At 43.8% G+C, this 20,817-nt stretch overlaps 1 protein-coding gene and 1 long non-coding RNA gene across 7 annotated transcripts in view; one reads left to right on the plus strand and one right to left on the minus strand.

The window, feature by feature from the left end:
* Erich6 (glutamate rich 6) overlaps positions 1–20,609 on the minus strand; it is a 42,504-nt gene extending 21,895 nt beyond the window's left edge. For 2 of the 4 annotated variants that reach the window (XM_052731319.1, XM_052731320.1), the window contains exons 1-8: positions 16,958–20,608; positions 16,311–16,368; positions 10,143–10,234; positions 8,531–8,593; positions 8,188–8,243; positions 7,976–8,092; positions 5,139–5,231; positions 40–197 (exon numbers count right to left, since the gene is read on the minus strand). In XM_052731319.1, coding sequence (XP_052587279.1) covers positions 40–197; positions 5,139–5,231; positions 7,976–8,092; positions 8,188–8,243; positions 8,531–8,593; positions 10,143–10,234; positions 16,311–16,368; positions 16,958–17,600 — 1,280 coding nt within the window. In that variant the 5' untranslated portion in view covers positions 17,601–20,608. Of the gene's footprint in view, positions 1–39; positions 198–5,138; positions 5,232–7,975; positions 8,093–8,187; positions 8,244–8,530; positions 8,594–10,142; positions 10,235–16,310; positions 16,369–16,957 lie in introns of all 4 variants that reach the window. The other 2 variants (XM_052731321.1, XM_052731322.1) reach the window with 1 other exon arrangement.
* On the plus strand, positions 3,433–12,901 carry LOC128106020 (uncharacterized). Of its 3 annotated transcripts, XR_008216568.1 has the most exons (5): positions 3,433–6,668; positions 6,754–6,931; positions 9,750–9,832; positions 10,386–10,495; positions 11,746–12,901. It is a non-coding gene; the product is annotated as an uncharacterized LOC128106020 (long non-coding RNA). The 3 variants fall into 3 exon arrangements; XR_008216567.1 differs by having other exon boundaries at positions 3,433–6,931; XR_008216569.1 differs by having other exon boundaries at positions 3,433–6,931; positions 9,754–9,832.
* Positions 20,610–20,817: the final 208 nt, after the last annotated feature.

Genomic DNA, 20,817 nt, shown 5'->3' on the forward strand with positions numbered 1-20,817 from the left:
GCATGTCCTGTCTGGCTTAGCACCAGGGCCCTGCATTACCTCTGAATGGCTTTTTCCTTTGCCTTGAGTCTATCAACCTCACTGCCATGGGCTGCATGAGGATTAATACTTATTAAGTCCGTTTTAGTTCTTTTGATGTTTAGCCTTTCCTCATTGATATAATCAAGAAGATTTTGTAACTGAAGACAACAGCAAGCCTGAAAGACAAAGAGGCTATGGGTAATAGGTGAATAGGATCAGAGGGGTAAAACCCTCAAACCACCACTGAGGTATGGATAACAAGAGGCCATAACTCTTTTCTTTTAGTAGCTTTGGTAAGATAAAGTTTACTCACCGTGATGCAATTCATCTGCTTAAAAGAGTTATTTCAGCAGGTTTTTAGTATTTTCAGAGCAACCATTACCAGTCATTTCAGATAAAACCTGTACCCATTAAGTCATTCCTCTCCTCAGAGCTGCCACAAATCATTAATCTGCCTCCTCCTTTGTTTTCGAGACAGCAACTCATGTATTCCTGTCTACTTTCTATGTAGCCAAGGATGACCTTGAGCTTGTGATCTCCCTGTCTCCACCTTCCAAGCACTGGGAATACTGCATGTGCCACCATGTGATGAACCAGCCTGCCTCCATCTTAGGCTTGAAAGCCATCAAACTAGGTTCATTTCTATTTATGATTAAACCTGTTTCTCAAGGTTTGGGCTATGCCACACCTGTAACCTTAACTACAAATGGTTCTGTACTGCCTGTATCAGGAATGGCAATCCTGTCTTTGTTTCAAAAGGCTAATAGCCATCTTGCAACCCTACCTTTGTTTCAAAAGGGTTGTTATGACTACCTTCTTATTACTACCTGTTGTTAAGACCCCCTTGAAATCCTGTCTTTGTTTCAGGAGGTCATTTTGACTAACTTGTTATGCTTATGTTCTACTCCCATAATCCCACCTATTTGCCGCCAATCCCCCATTCGGGAACCCCTACCCATGAGCTATTAAAAACCTTGCCTTCCTCACATCCAATTTTGACTTCTTGAACCTTGCCTTAGGGGGAGTCAACCTGTGTATGCATGAATAAAAAAAAAGTTTGCTTTAATTAATTTGGCTGTGATGATTTGGGTCAGTGGTCTTTCTTTCCTCCCATCTTTGGGATTAACACTTCCCCCACTTATTTAGTAGCAGAGATAAAACCCAGGGCTTTGGGCATGCTAGGAAAGCATTACCAGCTAGGCCCCAGCCCTTAACCTGCTTTCTGTCTCTCCACATTTGCCCATTTTTCCACACTTCATGCCCCTGGAACCATGCTAGTGTGTGATTGTCCTTTTCACTTAGCATAGTGTTTTCAGGCCTTATCTATCTTGTAGCATGTTTTAAGACTTCTATTTTGTCTGGCTGAATAATAACTAATTGTACTGATACATGTTTCCACTTCTGTGTATTAAGAGTCAAGATTGATTGTTTAGAAGTTTTGTATAGATACATGTTGTCCATTTTCTTGGGTATAAATCTAGAAAGAAAATTACTGGTACCTTTGCAGGTTGGTGCAAAAGGGATTGTAGTTTTGGACCACAACTTTCAAATTATTGTAACTGGGCTGAAATGCATCTTTATTAATCAAAATAGAAATTATTTCAATAAACACTTTTTTTGCAATGAGAAATAAATTGGTTTAATCCTGTGGCATAAAAACCCATGCTCACTGGGCAGTGGTGGTGCATGCCTTTAAGTCCAGCACTCAGGAGGCAGAGGCAGGTGGATCTCTGTGAGTTCAAGACCCGCCTGGGCCACAGAGTGAGTTCCAGGAAAGGCGGAAAAGCTGCACAGAGAACCCCTGTCTCAAAAAACCAAAAACCAAACAAACAAACAAAAACAAACAAACCAAAACAAAAAAACCACATGCTCAACAAACTCTTAGGAAGCATGTTCCACATTATGTTGGTTGTGGAAGTATTTTCTCTGCAAAAAGTTGTCAAAATACTTAAAGAAGTAGTAGTCAGTTGTCAAGAGGTCAGATGAATGTGGTGAATGGGGCAAAATCTTCTAGACCAATTCACTCAACCTTTGAAGCTTTGCTTATCCAATGTGCAGTTAGGTGCTCTCATGGAGATGAATCACACACTTTCAGTTGACCAATGCTGGTGGCACATGATGCATGTTTTTGGTACATCTCACTGGCTTACTGAGTGTACTTCAGATATGTATCTGATCCACAGCTTATGCTCTAGGTTGCTGTATTCCACGTGGCTCTGGCTCTTTTGGCCCACTGCCCCACATGGATACCCCCCTTCTCTTCTTTCTTCTGGTTTTCTCTTGCCTTGCAGCCAGCCTGACCACCCCAACAATGTTCTACTTTGTTACCTGTCCCCTACATGGTTTAAAATCTATATAATTTGTAACAAAGTCGGTTTCCTGCAGAAAGTTTTGTCTTGTTGTTAGAAAAGTTTTGTCTATTTTGTATGGGTGGATGGCTCTGTGCCTGTAAGGCTTCTTGCAGATATGGAGCCACACAAAATTGTATCAGGCTCAGTTAAATGTGTAAGTGTGTGTGGCCACTGCATATTTGTTTCTGACTGGTCTGGGATGCATGAGTTTACTATGTTACCTGTGTCTTGGTGAAAACTCAGCTATTACTATTGCAAATAGCTGCCTAGGCTCAGAATTTGCCTCTGGGCTTTCTGGTCACCAAATCTGATGTAATAACAGAGATTCGTATGTCATTTGGATATAAAAAATATTAAAGTTGTTTTATGCTCTTCTACTAAAAAATATCTAACAGAACCCTAATTTTTATGGTTAAAAATCTGTCACAGAAAGTTAACTTAAAACGTGTAACTCCAAATTGCAGCTGTTCTGGGAAACAATACGTGGTCTGCCACCATCTTAAGTGAAGCCATGTGGGCAGTCACCATTTTGACTAGGGTTGGAGAAGAGGGATGTCATGTGACTTCACCACCATCTTGATTAAAGGTGACCACATGGAGTGGGCCTACCAGGGAGACAACACGTCTCCAAGATATTTTGGATTAGGATGGATTTTTGTATGAGAATTCCTGTCCTGTCCTGAAAATGAGTTTTATGAAAGATAGGATATAAAACAGTGTTGGTTTAATGGGGTATTAAAGCTGTACCGCTATGCATTCATAAACAGTGACGTATCTTTTTTGGCACCCAGATTTTGCAACATAAGAGTAATCTACTTGGTACTGATTTTAGAGACACTGAATTGTTTACACTGATGAAACTTGGTTTTGTCTTCTACAAATTATGGTAGTGCTCTGTGTCTCTTTATTCTTGAAATAATAAGGTACTTTAGTTGGGTATTACCAGATCACACAGTTGAGAGATCTTAAACATCTTTAAAAGAAAATGTTAGTTTTACAGTTGAGATAAAAGGCAGTTTTGTTTTTGTTTGTTTGTTTGGTTTTTTTTTTTTTTTTTTTTTTTTGGTGGGTGAAAATGGATGGGTGCAGAAAAACCTCCACCTGGAGCTTGTTTTAAATGTGACAAAACTGCCTTTCACTTCAGCTGCTGTCAAGTCTCTGTCCAGACTGTGGACATCCAGGACATTGGGGAATTAATTGTCCTGCTTTGCCTAGACTTCTGTCCCCTTTCTATGCTATTACTACCCTGGACGTTCGGAGGTTCAGAGTTTCAGCACTGATAAATGGAGTTCTGATGAACCGACAAAGCACCGACTACTTACTATTCAATCACAAGTTCAAGATTTTAAATTTCCTCTGCTTGTCTTCTAAGTATAGACTTAAAGGTGTGTCTCATCTGGCTAAAACCAGGCTCTCTAGACATAGGAAAAATATTCATGCCTTTTAACCCAAAACTGTAGCTTTTGCAATGACACCAAGGTGTAAATCTGTTCCAGCTGTTTGTCAGACACCTGCATGTTCCTGGGGAAAGAGTTCTGCTACTGTGTCAACAAATCTGGCCTGGTGGAAACTATTATTGGGTCATTCTACCAATTGTCTGAAGAACTTTGCCAATACAACCAGGGCACACCTCCATTCCACTCTTTCTGGCAGTCTCCACTCTTCCCGTGGCTAGCCCCTTTCACAGGACAAGTGGTAATAATCTGGGTTTTTCTCCTAGCAACTTGCCTTCTTGCTTCTTCCGGGAACAGATTTATGAGGTCTCTAGGGAGACAGTTAACTGAATGCTTCTTCACCCATACCTCCCACTGAGCACAAACCCAACTCCCAACTCCCCTCTCCCCACATCGTCCCATGCCAACAGGAAGTAGCCAAATTTGAACAGGCGCTCATATACCCACAGAGGTTGGGATGTTTGGTTGGAACCTCCAGCTCACCCCTGCATGATCCAGAAAGTTCCATTTCTGCCTCTCTCCCTCCAAACCCTGCCCTCCCAGAGAATCTCCAACAAAGAAAAGGTGCCAGTTCTGCATTCCTGGTGACTAGGGCAACTTCCTCCCCTGTTGCCGCCAGCTGCCCAAGTCCCCATCTAAGCATTCTAGCTTTTGACCAGACTTGGGCACAAACCCAGCTTGTGGTGGACACATTATCACCCCTCACCTGCAGGCTTTATAATCTCTGTGCTTTAGCTTGGCGTGTGGCTTCTTGAGCCTCTCCAGTCTCTCTGGGACTGGAGAACCTGCCCAGGAGTTGCCTTGCTCAAATAAACCTGTTGTTACACTTTTTCAATTCAGCTTGATCTGACTTACTGTGTGAGTGAAGAAACCTGTTATCAGGGGACAGAAAACCTATCCCTCATCTCTTTTGTGAAAGTTCTTGAATGACCATGGGACTGAAAGTTTGTCAGCAGTTCCTCCCTCCCCTCCCCCCCTTTATCTCACCCACCTCCGGGGCCTTATGTATACCAACCTAGCCTCAAACCTTCAACCTTCTTATTTCCATCTCCTGAGTTCTGGAATGATATGTGTGTCCCACAACACTAGGCTAGCCATAATGCTAGCTTCTTCGCAGCTTTATCAACACATTATTATCAATCTTAAATTATGGCTGTCCTAGTGAATGTGATGGTCATGATTTGCATTTCCTTGATAGCTAACACACAATCCTTAAGAAAAATTATATAAGGGAAAGAAACAGGGGGAAACACTACATATTTTAAACAACAACACAAGTCCCTCAGTCAAATCTTATTTAGAACTAACTTACACGCTTTTGTCCAGAGTAAATGTCCGCATCGGAAGGGAACGCTTGTAGATCACTTCCACAAAATTCACACTTGAGTGCTAGCTCTTCTTCGTCCTTCAGAGAGAGGGAGAGAAAGAGAAAGAAAGTGAAGAAGTGCCCCAAGGCCCAGCGGCTCAGGTGGAACTGGTTGTGGACAGTGGACGTCTAGTAGGACAACAAAGGCAATGGGGACGTGCTAATTTATCTGAGAACACTTGCCACAGAAGTACTGGGTGGGGAACTTTTAAGGGTCTGAGATCTTCTAGCTGATGGGATCAAGCCAGCAAGATCTGTATAGTCCAGCGCGTGACATCACTTCCACTCAAGGGCCAGAAGGGAGTAAGGAGCCCGAGATGCATTTTGAATGCTGCTTTCTGGTACAATTCAGAAGAGCAGAGCTAAGAGCCTTGGAGCTGTGCAAGTGTAAGAAGAAAGCTGCAGAAATGATGACCGCAGAGTCCTCTGGAAGGGACAGAAATACATAGTTTGTAGCTACAGGTAGTTACAAAATAGTCTTGGGTGTTTGGATATGTTGACTTTTCCTGTAAGTACTAGTAAGAAGAAGCCTTGCATTACTGCATAGGTGTTCGCTACTTTTATGTCTCTGAGAAAGAATACCTGATAGAAACCATTTAAACAAAGGAATTTCTTCTGGCTCCTGATTTGAGGACAGTCTATCATGGCAGTGAGGGTGTGGTGGTAGTAGTAGCTTGTGGCTGTGGCCACAGGAATGTGAAGTGGCTGGTACATCACCTTAGCAGTTAGGAAGCAGAGTCTAGGGCCTGAATGGGACAGGCTATATGACCCACAAGACCCACTCCTAGTGACCCATTTCCTCCAACAAGGCTCCACCTCATAAAGATTCCACAACTTTCTGAAACAGCATCTCTAGCAGGGAGAGCTCACATTCATCATGTACAATTGCCAACTTTTATAATCAACCAGAATCTGTCCTTCAGGGGAACCCCTGCTTGGAGTTCTGAACTCCACTGGGCAATCCAGGAAGGCAAGAAGCAGGTGACTGGAAACAGACACAACTGAAGTCAGGGTGGCTTCGGTAATTCCCTGAGGGGCTCCTGAAGTAAGGACATGTTGGTAATTTGTTACACCTATGATTGTAGGGGATCCTGGCCAGGTAAGTAGCTGAGTCTCAGAAAAATCCTCTAGGAAGAGATTCAGATATGCCTTTCAGATCATAAACAGCATTAGCACATCTGTATTTGCCATCTAAACTATCCTCTGAGACAGGCCAAGTACCCAGTTATAAGGGTGACTGAGCTAGTTAGTGCAGTTAGGGATTGGCCACTTGAGTAAAGACATTTAGATCTACAGGCAGTGGAGAGATGCAGGGGAAAAGTCCAGGGCCATTATGAAATGATGACTCTTTCTATACAAGAGATTTGGTAGTACATCCCTTGGCTCATGATTCTTTTGTTCCTTCGCCTGAGAATGAAGCAAAATGGAGATTCTCTGAAAGACCACGAGTGGCACTGGAATCTTCACATGAGGAAGGTATGGAGAGGACAGTTAGATACACCAGCTGCTACCACTCCTGAATACAACTAATGTTAATGCTACCTGCAATGTCTGCCTCCAGAGCCAGAGGATCCAGCCTTGCCCAGGTCGGGACATCTCCCTGGAGAAGAAGCCACAAGGCCTTTCTTATGGTCAAGCCCATCTCTGCAAGTCAGAGGAAGACCATAACCCCACTAGCTCAAGAGACTTCTCTGGATATAAGCCCTTCCGACTCAGAGGAAGGAAAGTGCTCTGTTCAGGTAAAAAGTCCAGTCTGAAGAGTCGATAGAGTGACTTTCAGGTTTCCAGACAGCTCAGCAAATAGTTGTTGGTGACATGTTGCATGGTGTTTAATACGTTGCCCTTTGTGAGTACCACACAGTTCAACTGCTGTGCATGATGGCAATGAGCTGCCATTCAGTGCATTCACACAGGGTCTCATCAGTCCCACATATGTGCTGTGATACTGGGGCACTACTAGGGTCTCCTTACCATGCACAAAACATCACCTAGTATATCCCAGAAGAAGCTGTCACAGGGATTCAGAAATGTGTGTTCTCTTCACGTGGTCATCATATTCTATCTAGGTTTGGGAATGATCATTCTACCAGCCATTCCATCAGCACTCTGATGTGGAAGGTGGTGCCCTGGCTCACTGGAACTACTAATGAAACCTTTATCTAGCTTTTCAAACACAGGCATTAACTGGTCCCTTAATGTCATTAAATATGGCAAAGGTTCACCTTTATTTGCTTTGTGCGCATTATCATTGGTTGAATTGTGTCTTCCTAGAAGATATGTTGAATGTCTAACTTCTGGCACCTGGGAATATCACTCTGTTTGGTCTGTATGAAGGTCACCAAGTTAGAATAAGGTTATTGGAACAGACCTTAATCTAGTATTATTAGTGTTGTCAGTAGAGAAGGACCTTTGGACTTAGGGACCCAACAAGAAGCCAGTGAACACTGAGGCAGAGAGTGGCAGGGTGCAGCTACCAGCCAATGATGGCCACATACTGCCCTCCAGTACTTAAAGCAGAGAAGAGTGAAGAAGGAGACTCACTACAGTGGTGGCCCTGTTGACATCCGGATCCAGACTTCTAGCCCCCGGAACCACAGGGCAGAGGTTCTTATGTTCTACAGCACTCAGTTATTAAGACGTAGGAAACCGCCCCAAGTGCTTTTCCAAGTACAGGGACCTTTTGCTTTGATTCTTTTAAGGTATATTCACATCTGTTGTACCAATCACTGTGAGTCCCCATATAGCCCTTTACAGAAATAATAAAACATATGAATTGAAGTCACCTCGATGTTAATATCCGGATAGGGAAGTTCTTTTCTATATGACAGAATGGGCGGCGGCCCAATGCTGGGTAATGTTCTTAGATGAGATTCAAACAATTTTACAAATTCTTCATTAAACTAAATATTAAGAAGAGAGAGAAAAACATTAAAGATTGAATAAGTCACTTTATAATAAGAACAATGCATTGGTTATTATGATAAATAGCTCTTACCTCTGTCTCAAATAAAATACTTAGTTTGCGCTCTTCAGGATTAATTACCCACTTTCCTGAAGAGAAAGGATAGATTCAGATGGGAAATTGTAACCATTGTGCTGTGTGTTCTGTTTTCCTCTAGTCCAGAGATCCTCCCCCATCCTGACCTCATAACTCACCATACTCAAACACACACACACACACACACACACACACACACACACACACACACACACAGCCCAAGCCCTTCATTTGCACTGTTTGCCTATATACATTCTCAACACTATGCAAGTCGGGTTGGTTCCTTACTGACAATTTGTCTTTTCCAGAAAAAAAGGGATGAAAACAAACATCCATTTACCTCTTAACTTAGCAGCCGGAGTTTCTGGTTGTACCACCTTTGTTTCAAGGGATGGTACTTTTTCTAAAAACAAAACAAAACAAAACAAAAAGTATACATGTATTTACCCTCAATCTTGAAAAAGAAACAAGTTAAATAGAAAGAAAATATATCATAGAAAAATAAGTGCCTATGTTTGTTTCATTTTCAAATGTCTCCCCCTTTCCTAAACAGTGATTAGAGACACACATAGGGTCAACTCTTTAGGAAGATAATGACACCCAACTTTTCACACACCCATGCCACTTTGTTGGTGTCCTAGTTAGCTTTAACTACCAACCTGACATAGTCTAGAGTCACCAGAGAAATCAATTGAGGGATTGCATAGGTCAGATTCACCTGTGGACATGTGTCTTACTTTTTTATTGCTGTGCTAAGACACCATGTTCAAGGCAACTTATGGAAAAAAAGAATTTATTGGGGGCTTACAGTTTCAGAAACTGAGTCCATGCCCATCATAGCAGGGTGCATAGAAGCAGGCAGGCAGTCATGGTGTTGGCACATCAGCTGAGAGTTTACATCCTTACTCAAATGCAGGAGCCAGAGAGAGCTAACTGGAAATGGTAGGAGCTTTTGAAACCACAAAGCCCATCTCCAGTGACACACTTCCTCCAACAAGGCCACACCTCCCTAATCCTTTCCAAACAGCTCTACCATCTGGGGACCAAGGATTCAATGTATGAGCCCGTGGGGACCATTCTCATTCAAACCACCACAGCATGTCTGTGGAGGGTTGTCTTGATGGTTAATTGAGGTAGAAGGGCCAGCCACTGTGGGTGGCTCCATTCCTTGGCCAGGCTGTCCCGGGCTATGATAAGAAAGCTAACTAAGCATGAGTGAGCAAGCAGCATTCCCCCATGGCTTCCCCTTGAGTTCCTGCTTGAGTTTCTTTCCTGACTTCCTGAAACAAACCCTTCCCTCCCCATGATTTCTTCTAAAAACTTATACTGAGTAAGTTAAATGTTTAATTTTTTTCTTATAGTACTAGGGATTGAACCCATGGCCTTTTGAATTCTAGATAGGCACTCTTCCATAGTCTCTATACATTCTAAACCACAGCTTAAATATTATTTCTTGATGGTTTGAAAGGTTTTTAAAAGAGTGCATATGTTATTTCTATAATAAATGTAAGTATATATATCAGAAATAGAATGGGACTCTCCTCTCTCTTTCTTTCAAGACAGGGTTTCACTGTATATCTTTGGCTGGCCTTGAACTCACAAAGATCTGCTTGCCTCTGCTTTGTGAGTACTGAGATTAAAGGTAAGCGCCACCATACTTGTCTTAATGGCAGATTATTTCTTGATGAATAAAAACATTGCCACTTATCAAATATGATGTACCAATGATGTTAAATATTTAAACTCATCTTGATGATCAGCACTCCTATGTCACTACTAATTTTGCTCAGAGATAAAGTGACTAAGGCTTGATGAGATCAACAAATTTCCCAACATCTCAATGTTTATTTATACTCCTGGATTCAGCATCAGCTCTACTGCCCTTCCACGAGGCTTCAATTTCCAACTTGCAATCCATCCCCCCAGCAAAAGCTAAGGAACCAACTACTCACGTGGCTGCTTCTGAGCAGAAATTTGTTGCAGCCAACTTTCTTCTGTTTGTACTGATATCTGAACTCTTTCATACAAACTCGGGTACATAGTCCTGAAATTTAGATCACGATGTTAGTTTGAGTATAATTATATGGTTGTTAACAAATCTACTCTGTATAGTATATTTTTAGTTGAATAACATATGCCCATAGAAAGTTCTGATGTTTTCTTTGAAATATTTTCTTCCATTCCTGTATTTTCAGTAACATTGAACATGACCTGTGAATCAAATCAATTCTTTGGAACGTCTTCCTTCCTGAAAGTCCTCAGATTTGAGATCCGTGAGGGACACTGAGGAGGACTGACCTTTTGGGTAAGAGTTTTATTAGGAGTTATTTAATGCCATAGACAGACAGGCATGGTGGGGGTTCTAAAGTGAATTCAGGCCCGCAAGGTTGAGTGGTAAAGGGGAGGCCCCAGGACAAGCTGTTGATGTGGAAAAGTAGACCGTAGTGTAGACTGGTTGTCTGTGATTCCCATCAGAGACAGTGGGGTGGTTTGGCCTTTCAGTGAGTGTCCATCATACAGGATGTGACCTGTCACTCCTCGGTGCATACAGTGCATGTTAAACATTCTCTGAGGAGGTGAGAAGTACAGATTCATAGGCAGCCGCAGGAGAGTGCCTGCATTTGATTCACAGCAGCTGTGAAGGTAAGAACGAGACGGCTGTAGGTGAACGCAGCCTGAGTAAGCCCAGCTCAAACCAGACGCTTTCTAGATCCGAGAGCTTTCTAACACCATCTTTTCCCTGTAGGGCTTTACTAGCACTGTGTCTGCGTGTATGCAGAATACTGATCGCTTCTGCTAATGATGTGCACATTTAAACATTTACATGAATTTAAGTTTGCATAAAGTGTTTGTTTTATTTAGTTTAAAATTAATACTGACTGGGCTTGTTGGACAGACAGTCTAGCCACAATGATGAACTCCCACTTCAGTGAGAGACTGTCTCAGAAAAAACTAAGTGGAAAGCAATACAGGAAGATCCATCTGGCCTCCACACACTCATGGAGGATTGACTGCACCTGCACACAAACATGCATACACATATTGCACACACACATGTGTGCACACACAAATTATACAAACTTTTTGTTTGTTTGTTTTTCAAGACAGGGTTTCTCTGTGTAGCCTGGCCGTCATGGAACTTGCTCTATAGACCAGACTGGCCTTGAGCTTAGAGATTTGCCTGCCTTTGCCTCCTGAATGCTAAGTAATTATACGAACTTTCTAAAAAGTGCTGATGTTAGGGCAAATACATTGTAATTAAGCAACTCTATCCTTCTCTGAGTAGTTTAATCAGTTATTTGAGTAATCACTGACATGATAGGGAAGTAGGAATTTGATAACTCTAGTGGCAACAAGTAAACATTGCTTTTCAATATCTCTTGCTTCTTTGCATTTTAATGAAAGGAGTGTATCTTCTAAAATGATCAGACAACCTTTGTTTCAGCTAGTCAGTTTAGCAGTGTTACTTTTTCACCACAGTCCAACTGCGTCTTCTGCCTTTGTGACACTTAGTTCCCCGGCACATTGCATCAGTAAAGTGCTTTTGTTTTTCAGTTCTGAAGGGACTGTGTCCTGGAATAGGCAAAGAACTCCTCTGTGGGGGCCACTTGGGCAAGCCTCTGAGGCAATGCTGTTTATCTAACCTTCCTGAGAGACGAGCTGCAGGGACTACCAGGGAAGCCACGTGAGAGGGAAATCCCTCGACATTTACTGTGTCTCCGTCATCGTCACAGTGCAGAAGCTAACGAAAATGAATCCATCCTTCATTGAAGTGGCCTTGCCTTCCTGAATCTTCCACCAAAGACTGTTTATGGAATCTTTAGGTGGAAGATAAATGAGGATGGCCAGAGAATTCACTTTGGGCAGAGCATAGTTGGTAGGAATGAATCCTGCTTTGCCTGGGATGTTTTGATTACCTTCACAAAGGCTAATCCAAGCCTTAGTATTTCCTTTTTCACGGGCAAGGGAATGGGGGCCCATGGAGACAAAGGGACGGCTACAAAAGTCAGGGAGGTCCCAAACTTGTCATTTCCATCTGTGTCTTATTGTTCCATTGCTGTGAAGAGACACCATGACCAAGGCAACTCTTACAAAAGAAATCATCTAACTGGGGGCTGGCTTACAGTTTTAGAGGGTTACTCCATGATCATCATGGTGGGAAGTTGGCACACATGGCACTGGAGCAGTGGCTGAGAGCTTTACATCCTGATCTTCAGGGAGAGAGAGAGGGAGAGAAGGAGAGAGGGAGGGAGGAAGATGGAGAGAGAGAGAGAGAGAGAGAGAGAGAGAGAGAGAGAGAGAGAGATTGGGCCTGACAAGGACTTCTGAAATCTCAAAGCCCATCTCCACTGACACACTTCCTTCAACAAAGCCACATCTAGGCCACACCTCCTAATCCTAATCTTTCTCGAACAGTTCCACTTCCTGATGACTAAGCATTCAAATATGTGAGCCTATGGAGGGGGGGGGGGGGCATTCTCACTCAAACCACCACAATCAGCCTTCTGAAGTTTACACCATTTCAATGAGAATAGCAGTAAGGCATTGAAAATAGAAGTTGAGGCCGGGCGGTGGTGGCGCACGCCTTTAATCCCAGCACTCGGGAGGCAGAGCCAGGCGGATCTCTGTGAGTTCGAGGCCAGCCTGGTCTCCAAAGCGAGTTCCAGGAAAGGCGCAAAGCTACACAGAGAAACCCTGTCTCGAAAAACCAAAAAAAAAAAAAAAAAAAAAAAGAAAATAGAAGTTGAACTGATGTTGGCTGCATTTTTAGGGCATTAAAAGAAAAACACCACCCATAATCTCACCAAATTCAGGAAAGAATACTTTGAAGTTTGTGTGTGTGTTTAGTTTTTAAAACATCTTAGATTTGTGAGACACAAGGATCTTGTCTGGAAAAGAGCACTTCCCATGGACTTGAAATCACATAGCTGAAAACCAGGACACATGGCAGCTCAGCACAGCGTCCTCTTTCCTTTCCTTTCGCTGATCTTACCAAAAAAGCAGACTTTAAACATCCCGCTCTAAAAATGTGCTCTCATTGGTATATAAGTAATACCTCCTTGAGAGAAGGAAATGTGACTGTAGGTCAAAGGAAGATCAGAGCAGAGGACACAGAGGCTCAAAACAAGAGAAAGCTTTTCCAAAAGGGAATTTGTGAGAAACTCTGATCTTCATGCAACCAAACACAGAAAGGAGAGAATGGTGGTTATCATCATAGTAAGTCAAGAAATGACCCTGGAACAGCCAGCCAGGAAGGCTCCTTGCTCTCCTTCGAGGCAACTGGCAGCGGTTTTCCTTCTTTCTTTAAGAAAATTTTATGTTAATTTTTCATGTATGAGTGATTTGCCTGCATGTATGCCTGTGGTGCCGTTTGGAGACCAGGAACTGGCTGGAGCCACAGATGTTTGTTAGGGACTCTGTGAGTACTGGGAACTGAACTTTGGTCCCCTGCAGGAGCATCAAGTGCTTTTAACCACTAGGCCGTCTCTCTAGCCCTAGTAGTCTTATTTCTAAAGCAGGGTAAAGAAGAGCTTGCTGATATTGTTGTTGAAAAGTGGTCATATTGCCTGGGTAGTTTTCTTTCTGGATGAGAAACAGGGCAGAGAACACAGTTACTGATGCAACAAGTTTGAGAAAGGAGGAAGGAAGGAAGGAGAGAAAGAGAGACAGGGGAGAGAGGCAGGAGGGAGGGAAAAAGACAGACAGACAGACCATTACACCATAAAGAACTTTCACCAGACAGTACTGCATCCTTCTCTTCACTTGAATAACGGTGGGACCACAGAAGTTGGCTGTGCTGTGCTCCCCTCCGTGCCCAGGGTCCCTGTAAACCCTCCCACTTTAGCAAAGTGAGGTACTCCGTGCTGAAAGATCCCATTTTAGCTGCCCACCAGCCATTCCTTTATAAATGCAAATGGATAACTAAGGATTGCCAGCTACTTAAAAACACTAACAGAAAGATAGAGGACAACAACAAAAAAGAATAAAAGTACATTAACATTATGTATTACTATATCACTGAGTCCAAGTCCTTCAGAGACAATAAAGAACAGTCAGAAAGTGCTCCAAACACAGTAACTGGTTCTCAGAATTACAGTCATGAACCACAGAATAAAAATGTCCATACACAGGCTCTACACCAGCACTCAAACATCAAACATCGTGAAGATGCTGAAAATGTGAAAGGAAGGGAAGAATGATGGAGAATCCCGAAGGGAAGGAGGGAGACAAAGGTGAGGATGAGGTGTGGGAGGCAGATCCATCACTGGTCCTGGGTCCTGAGGCAGTGAGGCAGTCTTCAGAGCCCTGAAGGACAATGCTTTGAACATGCTCTGGTAAGCTAGGCTGTATTACTAATAAAGCTCAATGGCAACATGGAGGCATTTCCAGGCAGCCAAGAGCTTGGAAATTTGAGCACTCATGATGAGAACTACATGAAAAACATTACCTAAAGAATTCCCTCAGCAAAGAAAAAGGAGTGAAAGATGGAAAACTGGGAATCCAGGGAATGTGGCCGTTGACACAGCCCAGAAAAAGTGAGGGCAACTGGACACACCTGAGTGGAAATCTTACTTTTTAGGCAACAAGTTTTGCTAACATCAGATTTCACGTTCTTGTCCATGGATCCAATCGAGGCCTTTTTTGTTTTTGTTCTTTTTGTTTTGTTTTCAATTTTCTAAAAACCAAACTGTAAAGTACTAATGGTCAATTGTAACTAACAAACAATACATATATTATAAAATTGCAAAGTACTATGATTTCATAGGAATGTGTAGTTAATGTGCTCTACTTCTCTTTCTCTTTGTTGTAATTTGTTAATTAGAAAACTAGATGAGAAGAAATAGAAGAAAGCAACAGTGGATTTAGTGTTAATTTTTTATAAGCTAATACTAATGCTGATAAATCAAAAAGTACAGGTTTCAATTCTTTACCGTTCTAAATCCTAGGAAATTAAAAGTAATATAAATACCAAAAACAAAACAAACAAACAAAACCAAAAAACTGGAGAGGAAGCTGATACTTTTGAGTCAGAAGTTGATAAATCAAGTGAAAATGTTCTTTAAAATGATAATTGAAGGGGTGGAAAGGTAGCTTAATTGGTAAAATGCTTGCCTTGCAAACACAAGGCTGTTATTCCCACCCCCCAGAACACATGTAAAAAAGGTGGGCATGGCACTTAACATTTGTAATCCTAGCAATGGGGAGGCAAAGACCAGTGGGGTCCCTGGGGCTTGCTGGCCAGTTAATCTAACAACAAGAGACACTGTCTCAAAGAACAAAAGGTGGGCAGCACCTCAAGATGATACCTTAGGTGATCATTGGCCTATGTATTAATATAGACACATGGGAACACATGTGCTTCCCCACATGTGCACACGCATGTAATAGAAGGAAAACCAGGACTGCTAACATGTTAACTGTGTCTGGTGGGTCAGAGATGGTGTGGAGATTTTCAGTTTTATATGTTTGTATACTCTAATGTTTTAGACCACACATTTCATTAGAAATTTGAATAAAACGGATAAAAACCATAAGCATTCTGTGTCGGTTGTGTGTGGGGGGTGGGGTGGGGCGGGTATGTGCATGTGAGTGCAGGTGCCTGTTGAAATCAGAGATGCTGGAGCCTGGAGCTGGAGTTACAAGCAGTTGTGAAACGCCCCAAGTGGGTGCTGGAACCCCACCTCAGTACATTCCCTTAACTGCTGAGCCATCCTCCAGCCCCAGCACTTACTATTGCCTGCATGGTTTATACCTACTTTGTATCCTATTGATAAGCAGGCACACATACTTACAGCTGGGTAATAAGATGAAGACAGGAACTTCATCTTTATCTCTTACAAAGTGCCTACTAATGTAGGAGTTCTTGTTTGTTAAGTTTTGTTTGTTTGTTTGTTTGTTTTATGTTGTGTAAGCCAGAGTGGGCTCGAACTTGCGATCCTCTTGCCTCAGACTCTGGAATGTTGGGATTACAGCATGTACTAACATGCTTGCGAAAAAACAAAAATAACAAAACTTTTTGAGTAAGTTAAGTTTTACGTGCCTTGTGTTATTTATAACAAATCTAAAAGGGTAAACATTATCTGCTTCAAGAAATATGATAATTGAAAACATTTTCTTACCTATCTACAGTCACTTCAGACAAGTCTTTCTTAAATGTTTGAAATATTTTAGGATAAGCTGTCGAATGAAACATTAAACTATTTAGCCACTCCATGCCACGGGTTCTCTAAGGAAAATTTTGTCCCCAGGGAACATTTGGTGAGGGCTAAAGAGAGTCTGGTTGTCACAGGGATGTGCCTATGATTTATTTACATAATCAGGGGTAGAAAAGGCCAGGGATGCTGGTAAACAAAATATCCTAGAATGCATAAGGACACCACCCTTTCCCCAACAGTAAAGACATACCCACAGTAAAATGCAAACTGCGAGAGTTTGATAAGTCTGTCTTAAATGTTCTGCTTCCCTTTTTAAATAAGACAGTGGTGCCTATCTTTTAAATAAGTTCGATGCACGGGAGAGAGCTGTGTGTAACTGCAGAACTGTTTCAGTAAGTCGCCCAGTACCCTGCAGACACTAGTGCCCTGGAGTGACCCCAACTTCCAACTTTTACTAAGCGATTCCCCTATATCCTACACCAGGAGCTGTCACGACACTCAGCCGAGACTGAATAGTGTGTGTGCAGAGGGCAGCAGAGGGAGGGGTGCACCGGCCGCCCCCAGGCCAGCCCCCTCCACCCCCACCCCAGGGAAGAGAAGCCCGAAGCTACTTTTATGGGACGAGGCTTTGCTAGAAGCAGGAGAGCCCTCGCCGGGCTGCAGCTCCTCCTCGCTCCACGTGGGGCTGGACAGCTCGCTGGTCCGGGTCGTGGCGCTCAGGCTGGGGGTGACCACGCTAGTTAGGCGGGGACGAAATAGCTCCAAGTCATCGTCGAAAAGGCCTTCACTGAAGTCCATGGTCTTCCAGAGGTCGCCATCGTCCAAGAGCTCCGCGAAGGGGTCGAAATTGTCCTGCTGCTGGCTCGCCGCCACCTCCTCCCTCCCCTGCTCTTCCTGCTTTCCCGGCTCTCCCTGTGCTCCCTGCGCCCCCTCCACCCCTTCAGCCTCCGCCACCGCCGCCTCCTCCTCCTCCTCCTCCGCCTCGGTCTTCTCCTCCTCCTCCTCCTCCTCCGCCTCCGCCTCCGCCTCCTCCTCCTCCTCCGCCTCGGTCTTCTCCTCCTCCGCCTCCGCCTCCTCCGCCTCCGCCTTCTCCGCCTCCGCCTCCGCCGCCGCCGCCGCCGCCACTTCTGCCTCCGCCGCCTCCGCCTCCTCTTGCTCCTCTTCTTCCACCACATCCTCTTCCCTTATCGAAGCCTCCTCCGGCTCCTTCGGGCTGTCCTTCGTGGGTTCCATCACGCTGCGACACGGAGGCATGTCTGCCGGCAGTCGGGGAGCGCGCACTGCTGTTGAGCGTCTGTCTCTCGGGGCAACCGTCGACCCTTCGGGGGTTTAAAGCCGCAGGATCCCTTTTGCGCGCTGGTCCAGGGTGGGGAGTCCAGGCAGGACCCCGGCCCTTTCCTTTCAGCAGCAGCCCCTCCCAGACAACCGAGAAGCAGCCTCCCTTTCCTCGGAGCCCGCCCTTCCCACCTTTTAAAGAGGAAGTGGCATCTGGAGATGGACACCCACCATGCCACTTGGCATGGAGGGAGCTGTGCGGTTTGATTTTTAGTAGAAAGATGCCTATTGGAAATTCCAGTAAAACTGTTTGCAATATTAGACATCAGCCTTTGGTCTGTAGTTTGCCGACTTGACTTATGAGAATATTGCCTTGTATTGTTTAGTGAGAGTTTTTTCACTTCTTATATATTTTGCGGCTGAGATATGTTGGGTCATTCTAGCCCTTTTTTCTCTATTGCTTGTTCCATCCTTTTGTCTTCAAAGTAGAAAACACCTGAGATATCTGGCCACCACGGACCACCTCTTGCCTTCTGGGGCTTTGTTTTCAATTCATGGTACTTTAAATTTTTTTTTTTGTAAAATATTTTCACATACTCAAAAAGGTATCCAGGATAATATAGTGGGTATCTGGTTGACTTGTTCATTAGATGCTCAGGGTCAGGCCTACAAGTCACTGCATAAGATTTCTGCTAGGTCACTTGACCTCTGCCAGCCTATTTGTGGGTGGAAGCTGGGAACAATGATGCCTTTAAGATATTTGTGACTGTTGAATATAGAATAGTGGCCTGTAACTATGACCAGATTTCATCCGAAGACCACTGGGAACACAAATGAAGGAAGGTAGAGGAACTGGGTTTAGCTGCAGCATGACGTCTTTGCCGGGGGTTGGGGAGTCCTCTCAGAGGACAGACTTCCTTCAAGTGGCTTGGAAGACCATCCAAGAAAGTGTTTCTGTTAGAAGTCAGGACAACCCCGAGGTGTGAATTATGTGATGGCACAGTGGCCTTAACTTTTATTTTCATTTAGACAAACCGAAGTGGCCTGCTTTGCCTCACTTTATCATACTGCCAGAGTCGCCCTTCTCTAGTGTTTTGTTCCTGTAGATAATTTCTGTCCAACAGAAGAACACATGGTCTCGCTTGTCTAGCTGGTCTTAACATTGAGGTTTAGCTGTGGGTTATGGGGTTCTAGCCGGAGTGTTTCATGGCAAGGGACTTGCTATTAAGGCTCTAAAGTGCATGAGAAGTTAGATGTGTCGGTTCACTGAGCAATGTTTTAGGGCTGTTAATTGAAGACTATATCTATTAAGCACTAATCGGAGCCAGGTCTCTGTTGGATGCAGGGCCAGGACAGTAGGCAGAAGAAGACCGCCTAAGTAGCCGGCAAAAGTACCTAACTACCTGGCAGGGTCCAGCAAGAGAGCTGGCATTAGGATTTAGACAGGGGAGTGGGAGGCACAAATTGTCCAACACTCCAGGGGACAGGGCAGAAAGAAATGGCACAGAGTATTTTTTTTTATATATATAAGAAATGGAGGTCTTGAAGGCCAATGGAACACTTGTCACAGGCTTGTGAGGCAGTCCAGATGTTTGGGTGGCTTTGGAAAAGGGTCCACTTGGGTGGACAGGGACATGAAGAGCACGGCAGCGGGTCCAGGGCAAGAAGGTACTCCAGCCGAGGGACCTGGGGAGGTGGGGGAGTAAGTAAGATAAGTGGAATTTAGGAAGAAAAAGTCCCTGGCAGACAATTTTAAAACTTTGGGAATGGGTGCAAGGGATGAGCCCAGGGCCTGGGGTATGCACCCTATAATTGAGCTTCAACTCCAGTGAGAGCACTCTGGTGTTATAAGCAGTTTCAGCTCCTCACATTCAGCTGGCCCTCTATGTAGAGAAGTGACGTGTGTAAAGGACGCAGCTGTGCTCGTGACTTTAGAGATCTCAGAGGACAGTCAAACTGTGGGGAGAAATGGGGGTCAGGGTGGGGATTCTTAGTCAAGACCACCTGCCTCTGGATGGCTCCTGTGACTGCCACATGTCCCCAGTTACACTGCAAGCTACATGTAAAGAATATTCCGGGGTTGGGGGTTTAGCTCAGTGGTAGAGGACTTGCCTAGCAAGCACAAGGCCCTGGGTTCGGTCATCAGCTCCAGGGGGAAAAAAAAAGGGACTCCCCTTCCAGAGATCAGGGTCTTGTTTCCCTAGGTGTCACTGTCTGTCTTTCTGACAGGGGATCACTTAGCACTCTCCCACTCCAGGATCTGAGACTGGAGGTTTAACAAACTCCATGACTGAGGTAATCAAGCCTCCATTCCTGGATGTGTGAACAGGAAAATCAGTCAGTACCTTTCTACTTAGCTACTCTTTTACTTTTCTTATGGAAAATTGACCCTGTGTTTTATTTATTTTGTTTTAGGTCATATAAATCTGTTCAGAAAATATGGATAACTTCTATAATCTATAAAATCATGTTTTGAGAGCTTCTGATGAGCACCCATATGTATTTTAAGAACCCACATTTTTTCCTGCCACAAATATGCAGTATTATGTAGGTGTTTCCTCTGTTGTCTTGTGCGGTTTGTTTTCGCTTCTATGTACTGCCACGATACCCTTACTTTGAGAAAGACAAGACTTCAATTTCTGTACAATTCAAATTTCACATTGGTGTGCAGAATACTGTAGACATTTCCACGTTGTTGAGGTATCCTGGGTGTAGCTCCCTTGTCGTTTTTATGAGATGCATTCTTGCAGTGATTTCCTGGTCCTGGCTTTTATGATCTTTCTGCCCCCTCTTCTGCCGTGTTCCTGAGCCTTAGGTGCAGGAGTTGTGTTGTGGATGTATCCTTTGGGTGATGGGCACCCTATAATCTCTTGTTGTCTTCTTTTTGACCAGTTGTGGTTTTCTGTAATGACCTCTGTCTGTTGTAAAGAGAAAGGGTGAAAACTCACTTACCTGTGGGTATAAGCATAAGTACTTAGCCGGGCGGTGGTGGCGCACGCCTTTAATCCCAGCACTCGGGAGGCAGAGCCAGGTGGATCTCTGTGAGTTCGAGGCCAGCCTGGACTACCAAGTGAGTCCCAGGAAAGGTGCAAAGCTACACAGAGAAACCCTGTCTCAAAAAACGAAAAAAAAAAAAAAAAGCATAAGTACTTAGAATTATACTAGTAAGTATTAGTAATTATGCTGGCTTAATAAA

The sequence above is a fragment of the Peromyscus californicus genome, unplaced genomic scaffold (genome assembly GCF_007827085.1).
Source record: "Peromyscus californicus insignis strain IS unplaced genomic scaffold, ASM782708v3 Scaffold_9__1_contigs__length_137607984, whole genome shotgun sequence".
Taxonomy (NCBI): Eukaryota; Metazoa; Chordata; class Mammalia; order Rodentia; family Cricetidae; genus Peromyscus; species Peromyscus californicus.